The sequence below is a fragment of the Tachypleus tridentatus genome, chromosome 13 (assembly GCF_004210375.1).
Source record: "Tachypleus tridentatus isolate NWPU-2018 chromosome 13, ASM421037v1, whole genome shotgun sequence".
NCBI lineage: Eukaryota > Metazoa > Arthropoda > Merostomata > Xiphosura > Limulidae > Tachypleus > Tachypleus tridentatus.
The window spans coordinates 270398751-270412462 of record NC_134837.1 but is presented as its reverse complement, the minus strand read 5'-3'; the positions used below and the strand labels follow the sequence as shown (position 1 = coordinate 270412462).

The 13712-nt window shown below is 29.9% G+C and overlaps 1 protein-coding gene across 1 annotated transcript in view; it reads right to left on the bottom strand.

Annotated features, from left to right (window-relative positions):
• Nucleotides 1-13712, bottom strand: part of LOC143236560 (uncharacterized) — a 64637-nt gene that overhangs the window by 18634 nt on the left and 32291 nt on the right. Inside the window, exons 6-8 of the mRNA XM_076474863.1 lie at nucleotides 11303-11377; nucleotides 5251-5361; nucleotides 3445-3623 (exon numbers count right to left, since the gene is read on the bottom strand). Of these exons, the coding sequence (XP_076330978.1) occupies nucleotides 3445-3623; nucleotides 5251-5361; nucleotides 11303-11377 (365 nt within the window). The remainder of the gene's footprint in view (nucleotides 1-3444; nucleotides 3624-5250; nucleotides 5362-11302; nucleotides 11378-13712) is intronic.

Genomic DNA, 13712 nt, shown 5'->3' with positions numbered 1-13712 from the left:
TGTCACAGGAAGGGGTATCATGTAATAAGGAAGGAACAGTGTCACAGGAAGGGGCATGATGTAATAAGGAAGGAACAGTGTCACAGGAAGGGGCATCATGTAATAAGGAAGGAACAGTGTCACAGGAAGGGGCATCACGTAATAAGGAAGGAACAGTGTCACAGGAAGGGGCATCACGTAATAAGGAAGGAACAGTGTCACAGGAAGGGATATCATGTAATAAGGAAGGAACAGTGTCACAGGAATGGGCATGATGTAATAAGGAAGGAACAGTGTCACAGGAAATTGGTAAAATGGAAGAGTTAAGCTCAGCAGATTCCACACCAGAAGCTTGGAGAGGCACAGAATAGTTACTTAGAAGAAAAGATTGTCAAAATTCTTATCATCATGAAAAGGTTTGGTAGATTGCCAAAGAAATCAAGCAACAACGGAAGAAGGTTGACTCCTATAACATCAATCTCATAGGAATTATAGTTGAAAATTCCTCAGTTGAAATCTCCTCACCTAAAGCTTTTGTCAGAGTACTGAAAGTATGTGAAAGAAAAATTTGAAGCTTTGGAATTTATCATAAATGATGAAATATCTGAAAGAAAAATGAGAAAAAAAATAGGAACAAACCAAGATAAGTTACCTTACCAAAACTATAAATAAAGAAATTGTAGCAAAATAATTAAATAAAATCATTACTTTGCAGAAAATATAAAGAAAACATGATATGGTATGCAGAATAATATACAATTTGAAATATGAAAATCAGTAAGCTATGTAACAATCACAGTCAATGTACAGCTTTAGTGGATAAACATGTACCACAAATACATTTTAACTTTTCTTGTGTTTTTTTTACAGATAGTGTGATGTCACCAACTATATAGTATTTTCCAGACAACTATACATGTTAGCCTTCTCCAGTGCTAAATATTTATAAACTCAGGCCATACAAATATGTTCGAATTATAAGTTTAGATTTCCAAATTTGGGGATAGCTCTTGTATTCAATGTCAGAAAAAAACTGAATGTGGATAAACATGAACAAGAATAATTCTAAATGAGACCTATAAAAAATGTTACTGTGGTATGTCAAGTGCAGCATCTTGTAACAGATCACTAGTAAAAGCTATCTGTTTGCTTCAGGAAACTTAAGCAACATAATCATGAAGAAGAATTTCCATCTGGAGAAATGATACAAGTCATGTGTTTCTTTCACATCACATCTACTCAACTATTACGCTCCTCATATAGATAGAGACTGAAACATTCATTCATTCTATTCCATAAAAAGACATATCAGTAAATTCACTAGATGCTGCATCTATTGATTTATGTGCAATCAGAATGTTTAGTAAGAAGTATGGGAAACCAATGTCCTTGTTCACAAGATGAAGTACAGAAAACAAGCAAGGAGAGTTAGTTTGTTTTAGAGCAATGCTGTGTCCACTACAGGGAACTAAATCTCATGTTTTAGAATTGTATGTCTATTAACATACTGTTGTCCCACTGGGCACAGAAGTACAGGGAAACCAATGTCCTTGTTCACAAGATGAATTACAGAAAACAAGCAAGGAGAGTTAGTTTGTTTTAGAGCAATGCTGTGTCCACCACAGGGAATTAAATCTCAGGTTCTAGAATTGTAAGTCTATTAACATACTGTTGTCCCACTGGAGCACAGCAAAGATGAATGGTGTACGTTGAACAAAACAGCTTTACAGAAGAAACACTTGAAGAGGAAATTACAATGCAGAGTAAATGTCAAGATGCCAGATCATCAGGTGCAGACACAATGACATACACTGTAATGAAGTGATGAAGTCTAAAACATTAAAATCACTTAATATAATCTACTCAGCCTCTGTATTACCAATATATTCCAACCAATGTCATGAAAACATACTGCACACAATGTTTAAGTTTCATAGTTAATTCATGAATGAGAAATGTATATTATTTACAGCAAATAAATTCAACTCTATAAGAACAATACACATAATGTAAAAAAGATAACATCCTTCACTTACAGTTCTATAACAATTTAACAAAACATACATTTGTTTCTATTATTTAAAAATTATCTTTACTTTAAAAATATTCAAAATATTTTCTGGTTCAATTAACACTGGTACTAAGTTGATGTAAGACCAGTTACACAATTAACACTGGTACCAAGTTGATATAACACAATTAACACTTGTACCAAGTTGATATAACACAATTAACACTGGCACCATGTTGATATAACATTATTTACACAATTAACACCGGCACCATGTTGATCTAACATTATTTACACAATTCACACTGGTACCAAGTGGATATAACATTAGTCACACAAATAACACTGGCACCATGTTAATATAACATTAGTTACACAATTAACACTGGAACCATGTTGATATAACATTAGCCACACAAATAACACTGGCACCATGTTAATAATAACATTAGTTACACAATTAACACTGGCACCATGTTGATATAACATTAGTTACACAATTCACACTGGTACCAAGTTGATATAACACAATTAACACTTGTACCAAGTTGATATAACACAATTAACACTTGTATCAAGTTGATATAACACAATTAACACTTGTACGAAGTTGATATAACATTATTTAAACAATTCACACTGGTACCATGTTGATATAACATTAGTTACACAATTCACACTGGTACCAAGTTGATATAACACTTGTACCAAGTTGATATAACATTATTTACACAATTAACACTGGCACCATGTTGATATAACATTAGTTACACAATTCACACTGGTACCAAGTTGATATAACATTAGTCACACAATTAACACTGGCACCATGTTGATATAACATTAGTTACACAATTCACACTGGTACCAAGTTGATATAACATTAGTCACACAAATAACACTGGCACCATGTTAATATAACATTAGTTACACAATTCACACTGGCACCATGTTGATATAACATTAGTTACACAATTCACACTGGCACCATGTTGATATAACATTAGTTACACAATTCACACTGGTACCAAGTTGATATAACACAATTAACACTTGTACCAAGTTGATATAACATTAGTTACACAATTCACACTGGTACCAAGTTGATATAACACAATTAACACTTGTACCAAGTTGATATAACACAATTAACATTTGTATCAAGTTGATATAACACAATTAACACTTGTACGAAGTTGATATAACATAATTTACACAATTCACACTGGTACCATGTTGATATAACATTAGTTACACAATTCACACTGGTACCAAGTTGATATAACACAATTAACACTTGTACCAAGTTGATATAACATTATTTACACAATTAACACTGGCACCATGTTGATATAACATTAGTTACACAATTCACACTGGTACCAAGTTGATATAACATTATTTACACAATTAACACTGGTACCAAGTTGATATAACATTACTGTAAAACTTACGTTTTTGTTGTAGCAGCAGCATCAGATAAATTCCTTGATTCTTCAAGTTCAATGAGCTTTCTTAATATACCTCTAATCTCTTTTTCTACATAACTTTTAACTGAGTCTAGATCCATCTTTTTCATTTGCTTATCCAAGTCACCAGTGAGCTCAGTTATTGATTTTTGCCATTCTAATTCCTAAAAAATATACACATACCGTTTAAGATTTCTTGAATCACAACACTGACCTGCTTCAACAGCAACTCAAGAGTGACTGTATACAGAAACAACTGAACTACACAGAATACAATTAATGTAATTAAAACAATGCATAAAAATTATCTAAATAAATGCAATCAAACCAAGAGATCACATAAAAAGGAACCAGAAGAAACTTCACTAGAAAATAGAAACTACAAGAACTAAAAATTATGAGACAAAGCAAAACCAATCAATACACCATATAAAAAAGAAGTTAGAAGGTACACAACAAAATAATACAGAAAAACATATATTTACAGACCACATCAAAATAAACTTAAGACATACAGAAAAACACATATTTGAAGACCACATCAAAATAAACTAACAAACAAAGAAAAAGAAACAAATCTACAGACCACATCATAATAAACTAAGAAATACAGAGAAAAAGAAACAAATCTACAGACCACATCATAATAAACTAAGAAATACAGAGAAAAAAAAAACTACAGACCACATCAAAATAAACTAAGAATTACAGAGAAAAACAAACAAATCTATAGGCCACATCAAAATAAACTAAGAAATACAGAGAAGAACAAACAAATCTACAGACAACATCATAATAAACCAATAAATACGGAGAAAATACAAACAAATCTACAGACCACATCAAAATAAACTACTAAATACAGATAAAAACAAACAAATCTACAAACCACATCATAATAAACTAAGAAATACAAACAAATCTACAGACCACATCATAATAAACTAAGAAATACAGAGACAATACAAACAAATCTACAGACCACATCATAATAAACTAAGAAATACAGAGAAAAAAAAACAAATCTATAGGCCACATCAAAACAAACTAAGAAATACAGAGAAAAACAAACAAATCTACAGACAACATCAAATCAGTGATGTTGAGAAACCCACTTGTTGAGAAATTTATATGCAAAAACGGCTCGTTTGGGTTGAGAAAATATTTTACATACAAGGTTGAAACATTGTTTGCTCTTCTATGTAAAATATTTTCTCAACCCAAACGAGCCGTTTTTGCATATAAATAGACAACATCAAAATAAACTAAACAATACCAAAAAAAACAACAACCGACAAACACTACAAAAATAAACAAAGAAATACAGAGAAAGACAAATAAATCTACATACCACATCAAAATAAACTAAAAATACAGAAAAAGACACAAACCTACAAACCACAAAAAAATAAAGAAATACAAAAAAACAAACAACTCAAGAGTGACTGTATACAGTAACAACTAAACTACACAGAATACAGTCCACATCAAATATAAACTAAGAAATACAGAAAAAACACAAACAAACCTACAAACCACATCAAAATAAACTAAGAAATACAGGGAAGAACAAACAAATCTACAGACAACATCAAAATAAACAAATCTACAGACCACATCATAATAAACTAACCAACAAACACTACAAAAATAAACTAAGAAATAGAGTAAAACATACTTACAGACCACATGAAGAAACACAGAAAAAATAAAGAAATAGACATCTTTCAATTTTTGAAATTGAAAATTACTAGAAATACAGAATCTAGTTCTGAAAAAAAAAACACTTACAAGAGAGGTTAGTCGATTCAACATTTTAGAAAGCTCAGACTTTAATTCAGTGCAGCTGTTTTCAAACATGCCTCTACTAACTTTTCTTTCCAATGTTATTATGTCTGCTTTCTGAAAGAGAAAAAAAAATTTTGATATTGAGTTTCACATTATCTAAAATACAACATGTCTCGTAAAGTAGTTATAAATAGTCAATAGAATTTATAAAATACAATATACATCTTGTAAACTATTTATAAATAGTCAACATACCTTCTAAACAACAATGTACATCTTGTAAAGTAATCATAAATAGTCAATAAATCTAATACACTACAACATAAGTGTTGTAAAGTAGTTATAAATAGTCACCAGAACAAATAAAATGCACCATACATCTAAAAATTGTAGTTATGAATAGTCAACAGAAGTTCAAAAATACAGCAGAAATCTTTTAAAGTAGTTATAAATAGTAAAGAACTTCTAAAATACAACATACATCTTGTAAAGTAGTTATAAACAGTTAACAGAACTTCTGAACTACAACAAAAATTTGTAAAGTAGTTATAAACAGTTAACAGAACTTCTAAAATACAACATACGTCTGTTAAAGTAGTTGTAAAAATAGAATTTATAAAATAAAACCAGCATCTTAAAAAGTACTTATAAATAGTCAATAGAACTTCTAAACTACAACATACATCTTGTACAGTAGTTATATCAAGTAAATAGAACTGCTAAAATACAACATACATGTTGTAAAATAGTTATAAATAGCCAATAGAACTTCTAAACTACAACATACATCTTGTACAGTAGTTATATCAAGTAAATAGAACTGCTAAAATACAACATACATGTTGTAAAATAGTTATAAATAGTCAATAGAACTTCTAAACTGCAACATACATCTTGTACAGTAGTTATATCAAGTAAATAGAACTGCTAATATACAACATACATGTTGTAAAATAGTTATAAATAGTCAATAGAACTTCTAAACTACAACATACATCTTGTACAGTAGTTATACATAGTAAATAGAACTGCTAATATACAACATACATGTTGTAAAATAGTTATACATAGTCAATAGAACTTCTAAACTACAACATACATTTTGTACAGTAGTTATACATAGTAAATAGAACTGCTAAAATACAACATATATGTTGTAAAATAGTTATAAATAGTCAATAGAACTTCTAAACTACAACATACATCTTGTAAAGTAGTTATACATAGTAAATAGAACTGCTAAAATACAACATACGTCTGTTAAAGTAGTTGTAAAAATAGAATTTATAAAATAAAACCAGCATCTTAAAAAGTACTTATAAATAGTCAATAGAACTTCTAAACTACAACATACATCTTGTACAGTAGTTATATCAAGTAAATAGAACTGCTAAAATACAACATACATGTTGTAAAATAGTTATAAATAGTCAATAGAACTTCTAAACTGCAACATACATCTTGTACAGTAGTTATATCAAGTAAATAGAACTGCTAATATACAACATACATGTTGTAAAATAGTTATAAATAGTCAATAGAACTTCTAAACTGCAACATACATCTTGTACAGTAGTTATACATAGTAAATAGAACTGCTAATATACAACATACATGTTGTAAAATAGTTATAAATAGTCAATAGAACTTCTAAACTACAACATACATCTTGTACAGTAGTTATACATAGTAAATAGAACTGCTAAAATACAACATATATGTTGTAAAATAGTTATAAATAGTCAATAGAACTTCTAAACTACAACATACATCTTGTAAAGTAGTTATACATAGTAAATAGAACTGCTAAAATACAACATATATGTTGTAAAATAGTTATAAATAGTCAATAGAACTTCTAAACTACAACATACATCTTGTAAAGTAGTTATAGTCTACAGAGCTTCTAAAACACAATATACATCTTGTAAAGTAGTTATAAATGGTCATCTGAACTTCCAAATTGCAACATGCATCTTGTAAAGTAGTTATAAATAGCCAATAAAACTTCTAAAATATGAGATACATCTTCTAAAGTAGTTTTAAGTCAATAGAATTTCTAAAATACAACATGCATCTTGGAAAGCAGTCATAAACAGTCAAGAGAACTAAAACAACATACATCTTGAATGTAGCTATAAATAGTCATCAGAATTTCTAAAATACAACTTGTAAAGTAGTTATAAATAGTCAATAGAACTAGAAAGTTGTTATACATAGTCAATAGAACTACTAAAATATAACATACACCTTGAAAGTAGTTATAAATAGTCAATAGAACTAGAAAGTTGTTATACATAGTCAATAGAACTACTAAAATATAACATATACCTTGAAAGTAGTTATAAATAGTCAATAGAACTAGAAAGTTGTTATACATAGTCAATAGAACTACTAAAATATAACATACACCTTGAAAGTAGTTATAAATAGTCAATAGAACTAGAAAGTTATTATAAGTAGTCAATAAAACTAGAAAGTTGTTATACATAGTCAATAGAACTACTAAAATATAACATACACCTTGAAAGTAGTTATGAATAGTCAATAGAACTAGAAAGTTGTTATAAATAGTCAATAGAACTAGAAAGTAGTTATAAATAGTCAATAGAACTAGAAAGTAGTTATAAATAGTCAATAGAACTAGAAAGTAGTTATAAATAGTCAATAGAACTACTAAAATACAACATAATCTTGTAAAGTAATTATAAATAGTAAACACAATTAATAAAATAGGTAGTTCAAATACTTCACAAAATTTCTAAACTACAACATAAATCTTGTAATGTAATTATAAATAGTCTACAGAATGTCTAAAGTAAAACATGCATCTTGTAAAGTAGTTATAAATAGTCAATAGAATTTCTAAACTACAACATAAATCTTGTAGTTATAAACAGTCATTAGAACTTTTAATTCATAACATGCATCTTTTAAAGTACTTTTAAGTAGTCAAAGAATTTATAAAATAAAAGATGCATCTTAAAAAGCAGTTATAAAAAGTCAATAGAACTGGTAAAATATACATCTTGTAAAGTAATTATAAAAAATATAAAGAACTTCTAAAATACAACATGCATCTTGGAAAGCAGTTGTAATAATTCAACAGAACTTCTAGAATACAACATACATCTTGGAAAACAGCCAACAGAACTTAAAAAAAAACATACATCTTGTAAATTACTTATAAATAATGAACAAAATTAATAAAATACAACATACATCTTGAAAGTAATTATAAATACAAAATACATCTTCTAAAGTAATTATAAATAGTCAATAGAACTACTAAAATACGAGATACATCTTCTGAAGTAGTTTAAAAATGCTAATATAATTTCTAAAATACAATATGCATCTTGGAAAGCAGTCATAAACAGTCAACAGAACTTAAAAAAACAACATACATCTTGAAAGTAGCTATAAATAGTCATTAGAACTTCTAAAATACAACTTGTAAAGTAGTTATAAATAGTCAATAGAACTACTAAAATACACGCATCTGCTGAAGTAGTTATAAACAGTCAACAGAACTTCTAAACTATTAGGTTGAGGAATAATTTGTGAGCGTTTTTAAATAATTTCATTCAAGCATTACATGCAAGACTATACAATACTTCAATGCATGAACACATTACACCCAAAACATTTATTATGATACTTTATTTCATGTAATACCTAGGTATATAGTATGCATTGTGTTAAACGAAATTGCAAGAAATTAAATGCGAAAAGCAGATGGTGTCGAAAATGCTCGATTTTGTCCACTTGACATTTCATTTAATGAGCTGAAAATGAAAGCAAAAATTAAAGACATATGAAAATCAAACACGCCATCTATTAGAGCAAAAAATTATCTACCAAATGACATGAAATATTTTGCAAAAGCGTTTCATTTATGAATATATATTTTTAACTTGAAAAATCGCTCACGAATTATTCCTCAACCCAATACGACATAAATCTTATAAACAGTCATTAGAACTTCTAATCTATAATATGTATCTTTTAAAGTACTTTTAAATAGTCAATAGAATTAATAAAATAAAACATGCATCTAAAAGAGCAGTTGTAAATAATGAACAGAATTTATAAAATACAACATGCATCTTTTAAAGTAGTTATAAATAGTCAATAGAACTTTTAAAATACAACATATATCTTGTAAAGTAGTTTTAAATAGTAAATAGAACTTAGAAAATAAAATATGCATCTTACACAGTACTTGTAAATAATGCCCAGAACTTCTAAATACAACATGCATCTTTTAAAGTAGTTATAAATAGTCAATACAACTTCTAAAACACAACATGCATCTGGTATAGTAATTATAAACAGTCAACAGAACTTCTAAAATAAAACATGCATCTGGTAAAGTAGTTATAAATAGGCTACACAGATTCTAAAATACAATATACATCTTTTAATGTACAGTGGTACCTCAGTTCTCGAACGACTCCCTTCTCAAACAATTCGGTTTTCAAACATGTTGTTTGAGAAAAAAATATCTCAGTTGTCAAACATAAACTCAGTTCCCGAACCAAGCTGTTGTGTGGCCCGAATCCCTGAAATAACCCAACCGATGACCCAAATGACCCTTCAACAATTTTCATCCCACGCCAAGCTTGCCCAAAACATTTTACCCTCACCTGTCGTTCAGTTCACAACCCCACTAAAATCTGCTGTGAATGTTCTTGTTTTTTTTTTTGTTGTTTTTTCTAAATATTCTGATTAAATAAGCCACCATGGGGTTAAAGAAGGATAATGAAAGCAGCAAACCAAAAAGAAAAGTTGTTAGAGCCACAATAGAGGTGAAAAAAGATCTCATAGCAAAGTATGAGAGTGGTGTTCACGTGTCTGACCTTGCTACACAGTTTGGTATGCATGAAGCATACAGTCTGTACCATACTGAAAAATAGAGGTCGTCAAAGAAGCTTATGTTGCAAAAGGAGAGACAGTACTTAGAAAACAAAGATCACAAACAATGGAAGAGGTAGAATAACTGTTGTTGATTTGGGTAAAGGAAAACAGTTAGCTGATGATAGTATTTCTAAGGTCATAATTTGTGAGAAAGCAAAGCAGTTGCATGCTGATCTCCTGAAAAACACCCCTGGATCAAGTACTGATACAAGTGATGCCTTTAAGGCTAGTAGGGGGTGGTTTGAAAAAGTTAGGAAGAGAAGTGGCATACATAGTGTGGTGAGACATGGGGAGGGTGCCAGGCAGAAACAAACCTCATTAGACAAGTTTTTAATGAAAAATAGGTCTAGTGAGTCTCAAGCAGGTTGTAGCAGTGCAAAGAGACAGAAAAGAGAAAGAACCCCAGAAGGAGAGTTACCTGACATTTCTATGGAAGGTGACTCCCCTTACATACAATAATAACCCTCCTACTCTCCACGTTCCTCACCACCTTTCACTTACGCCATCAGCTCTCCTCAGCACAGGTAAAGTGCAGTTAAATTTTCATTTATTGTTTCTTTAATGTGTTTATAGTTTTTGTGGTTGACTTTATGCATGTAAGTATTATTATACAGGTATAAATAAGCAATATTTTTACTTAAAATGCTTCATAATGCATAATTTTTGGAGATCTGTAACAGATTAATTTAATTTACAGTATTTCTTATGGGAAAAATTGATTCAGTTTTTGAATAAATCGGTTTTCGAACAGCCTTCTGGAACAGATTAAGTTCGAGAACCAAGGTACCACTGTAGTTTTAAATAGTCATTAAAATTTATAAAATATGTATCTTAAAAAGTACTTGTAAATAATGCACAGAACTTCTAAATACAGCATACATCTTGTAAAGTAGTTATTAGCAGTTAACAGAACTTCTAAATACAGCATACATCTTGTAAAGTAGTTATTAACAGTTAACAGAACTTCTAAATACAGCATACATCTTGTAAAGTAGTTATTAACAGTTAACAGAACTTGTAAAACAGAACATATATTTTGTAAAGTAGTTCAAATAGTCCAGAAAACTTCTAAAACACAACATATAGTTTGTAAAGTAGTTACAAATAGTCTACAGAACTTCTAAATACAGCATACGTTTTGTAAAGTAGTTATATAGTCTTCTTTTTCAGCTTTGGTTTCTTGCAAATCTTGAACACATGACCAAATCTCCTAAAATACAATTTACACAGAGTAGTAAGCTTACAAGACAAATGCAAAGACAGTGTAAATTTCAACTGTGTGTAAAATTTGAAGAAAAGAACAACTTCTAAGATGATTTTACAACTGACTAGTATGATATTGTCTGTATAATTTAAAATTTAAAATATGGATTATGATCTAACACACTTAACAAACTTATGATGTTAACTGCTGTGAAATATATATTATCCATCAAACAGAACTTATAATTTGTATCTTGGGTTTTCATATTAATACCTAATGTTTGAGGAGGGTTCAATTACTGATTGGCTAATATCTCTTATGGTCATTAATAATAAAATATATTATGACAATTATCACCACATTTTTATTTAAAAGTGAAAATATTTCTGTTACATTATATAATCAGTAGTAAGCAAAACTGACAACAAGAAAACAACAAACTATCTAATTTTACGTTTGTATTATTCAGTTGTACATATCATTCTGTAGACATTTTATAAACATATACCTTGGTGACAATGTTGCTCTACAGAGATAATATACTAACACATATTGGTCATAATATAAACATATACATTGGTGACAATGTTGCTCTACAGAGATAATATACTAACACATATTGGTCATAATATTGGTTTGGAATTAAGGTAACAACACATACTGATTGCAATGTTAGTTTATAGAGATAATATATTAACATACACTGGTAACAATATTAGGATATAGTTAGTGTAACATTGCTGATATAGGGTTAATATGCACACACACATTGATCATAAAGTTCATATTTCATCAGTATAAGCAATATTAGTCACTAAGCTGGTATAGGTTCAATATAACATTGGTCTATGGCAGGATCACAAAGCTGGTGTAGGTTCAATATAACATTGGTCTATAGCAGGATCACAAAGCTGGTGTAGGTTCAATATAACATTGGTCTACAGCAGTGTTATAAAGCTGGCATAGGTTCAATATAATGTTAGTCTATGGCAGGGTAATAAAGCTGCTGTAGGTTCAATATAACATTGGTCTATGGCAGGATCACAAAGCTGGTGTAGGTTCAATATAACATTGGTCTATGGCAGGATCACAAAGCTGGTGTAGGTTCAATATAACATTGGTCTATGGCAGGATCACGAAGCTGGTGTAGGTTCAATATGACATTGTCTATGGCAGGATCACAAAGCTGATGTAGGTTCAATATAACATTGGTCTATGGCAGGATCGCAAAGCTGGTATAGGTTCAATATAACATTGGTCTATAGCAGGATTACAAAGCTGGTGTAGGTTCAATATAACATTGGTCTATGGCAGGATCACAAAGCTGGTGTAGGTTCAATATAACATTGGTCTATGGCAGGATCACAAAGCTGATGTAGGTTCAATATAACATTGGTCTATGGCAGGATCACAAAGCTGGTATAGGTTCAATATAACATTGGTCTACAGAAGTGTTATAAAGCTGGCATAGATTCAATATAACATTGGTCTATGGCAGGATCACAAAGCTGGTATAGGTTCAATATAACATTGGTCTACAGCAGTGTTATAAAGCTGGCATAGATTCAATATAACATTGGTCTATGGTAGGGTAATAAAGCTGCTGTAGGTTCAATATAACATTGGTTTATGGCAGGATCACAAAGCTAGTGTAGGATCAATATAACGTTAATCTATAGCAGAGTCACAAAGCTGGTGTAGATTCAATATAATGTTAGTCTATGGCAGGGTCACTGAGCTAGTGTAGGTTCAATATAACATTGGTCTATTGCAGGGGTTTAGTGCTGCTATAAAAGCACCTGAGAGTATAGCTGAATCCTGACACTTTAAAAACTAATGTATTAGTATACAAATTTACATCTTGAATTGTCTTTCATAACCAAACTCTCAGAGAACATCCTGGCTCACTTTGATCCGACATGTCTGTGTTAAAATGGTCAGAGGTAGTGTTAGAAAACACACTGGCTTTCTTTGATTCCACATTTTGGTGTTAAGATATACAGAGTACTGAAACATTTAATCATAAAATTGGAGAGAACAAAGACACTCGTATGTTTCACAACTTACAAACATCCTTATTGTTCTCAGTATTGTAATTATAAAATTTCATCAAATACCAATTATTTCAAGTATTAATATACCTTACAATGACACAGCATGTTTAAAATATACACAATTTATTTACATAATATGTAAATAAATTGTGTATAGTAATTTCTTTTCTGTTGGCCACAATTGTGTTGGTAGGACATCACATGTTAAAGCATTTTAAAAGTCAAAGTTGTTAATACTGTACAGTGTATTAATAGTAATAAAAGTTGTTTTTATATGTTTTTCTTAT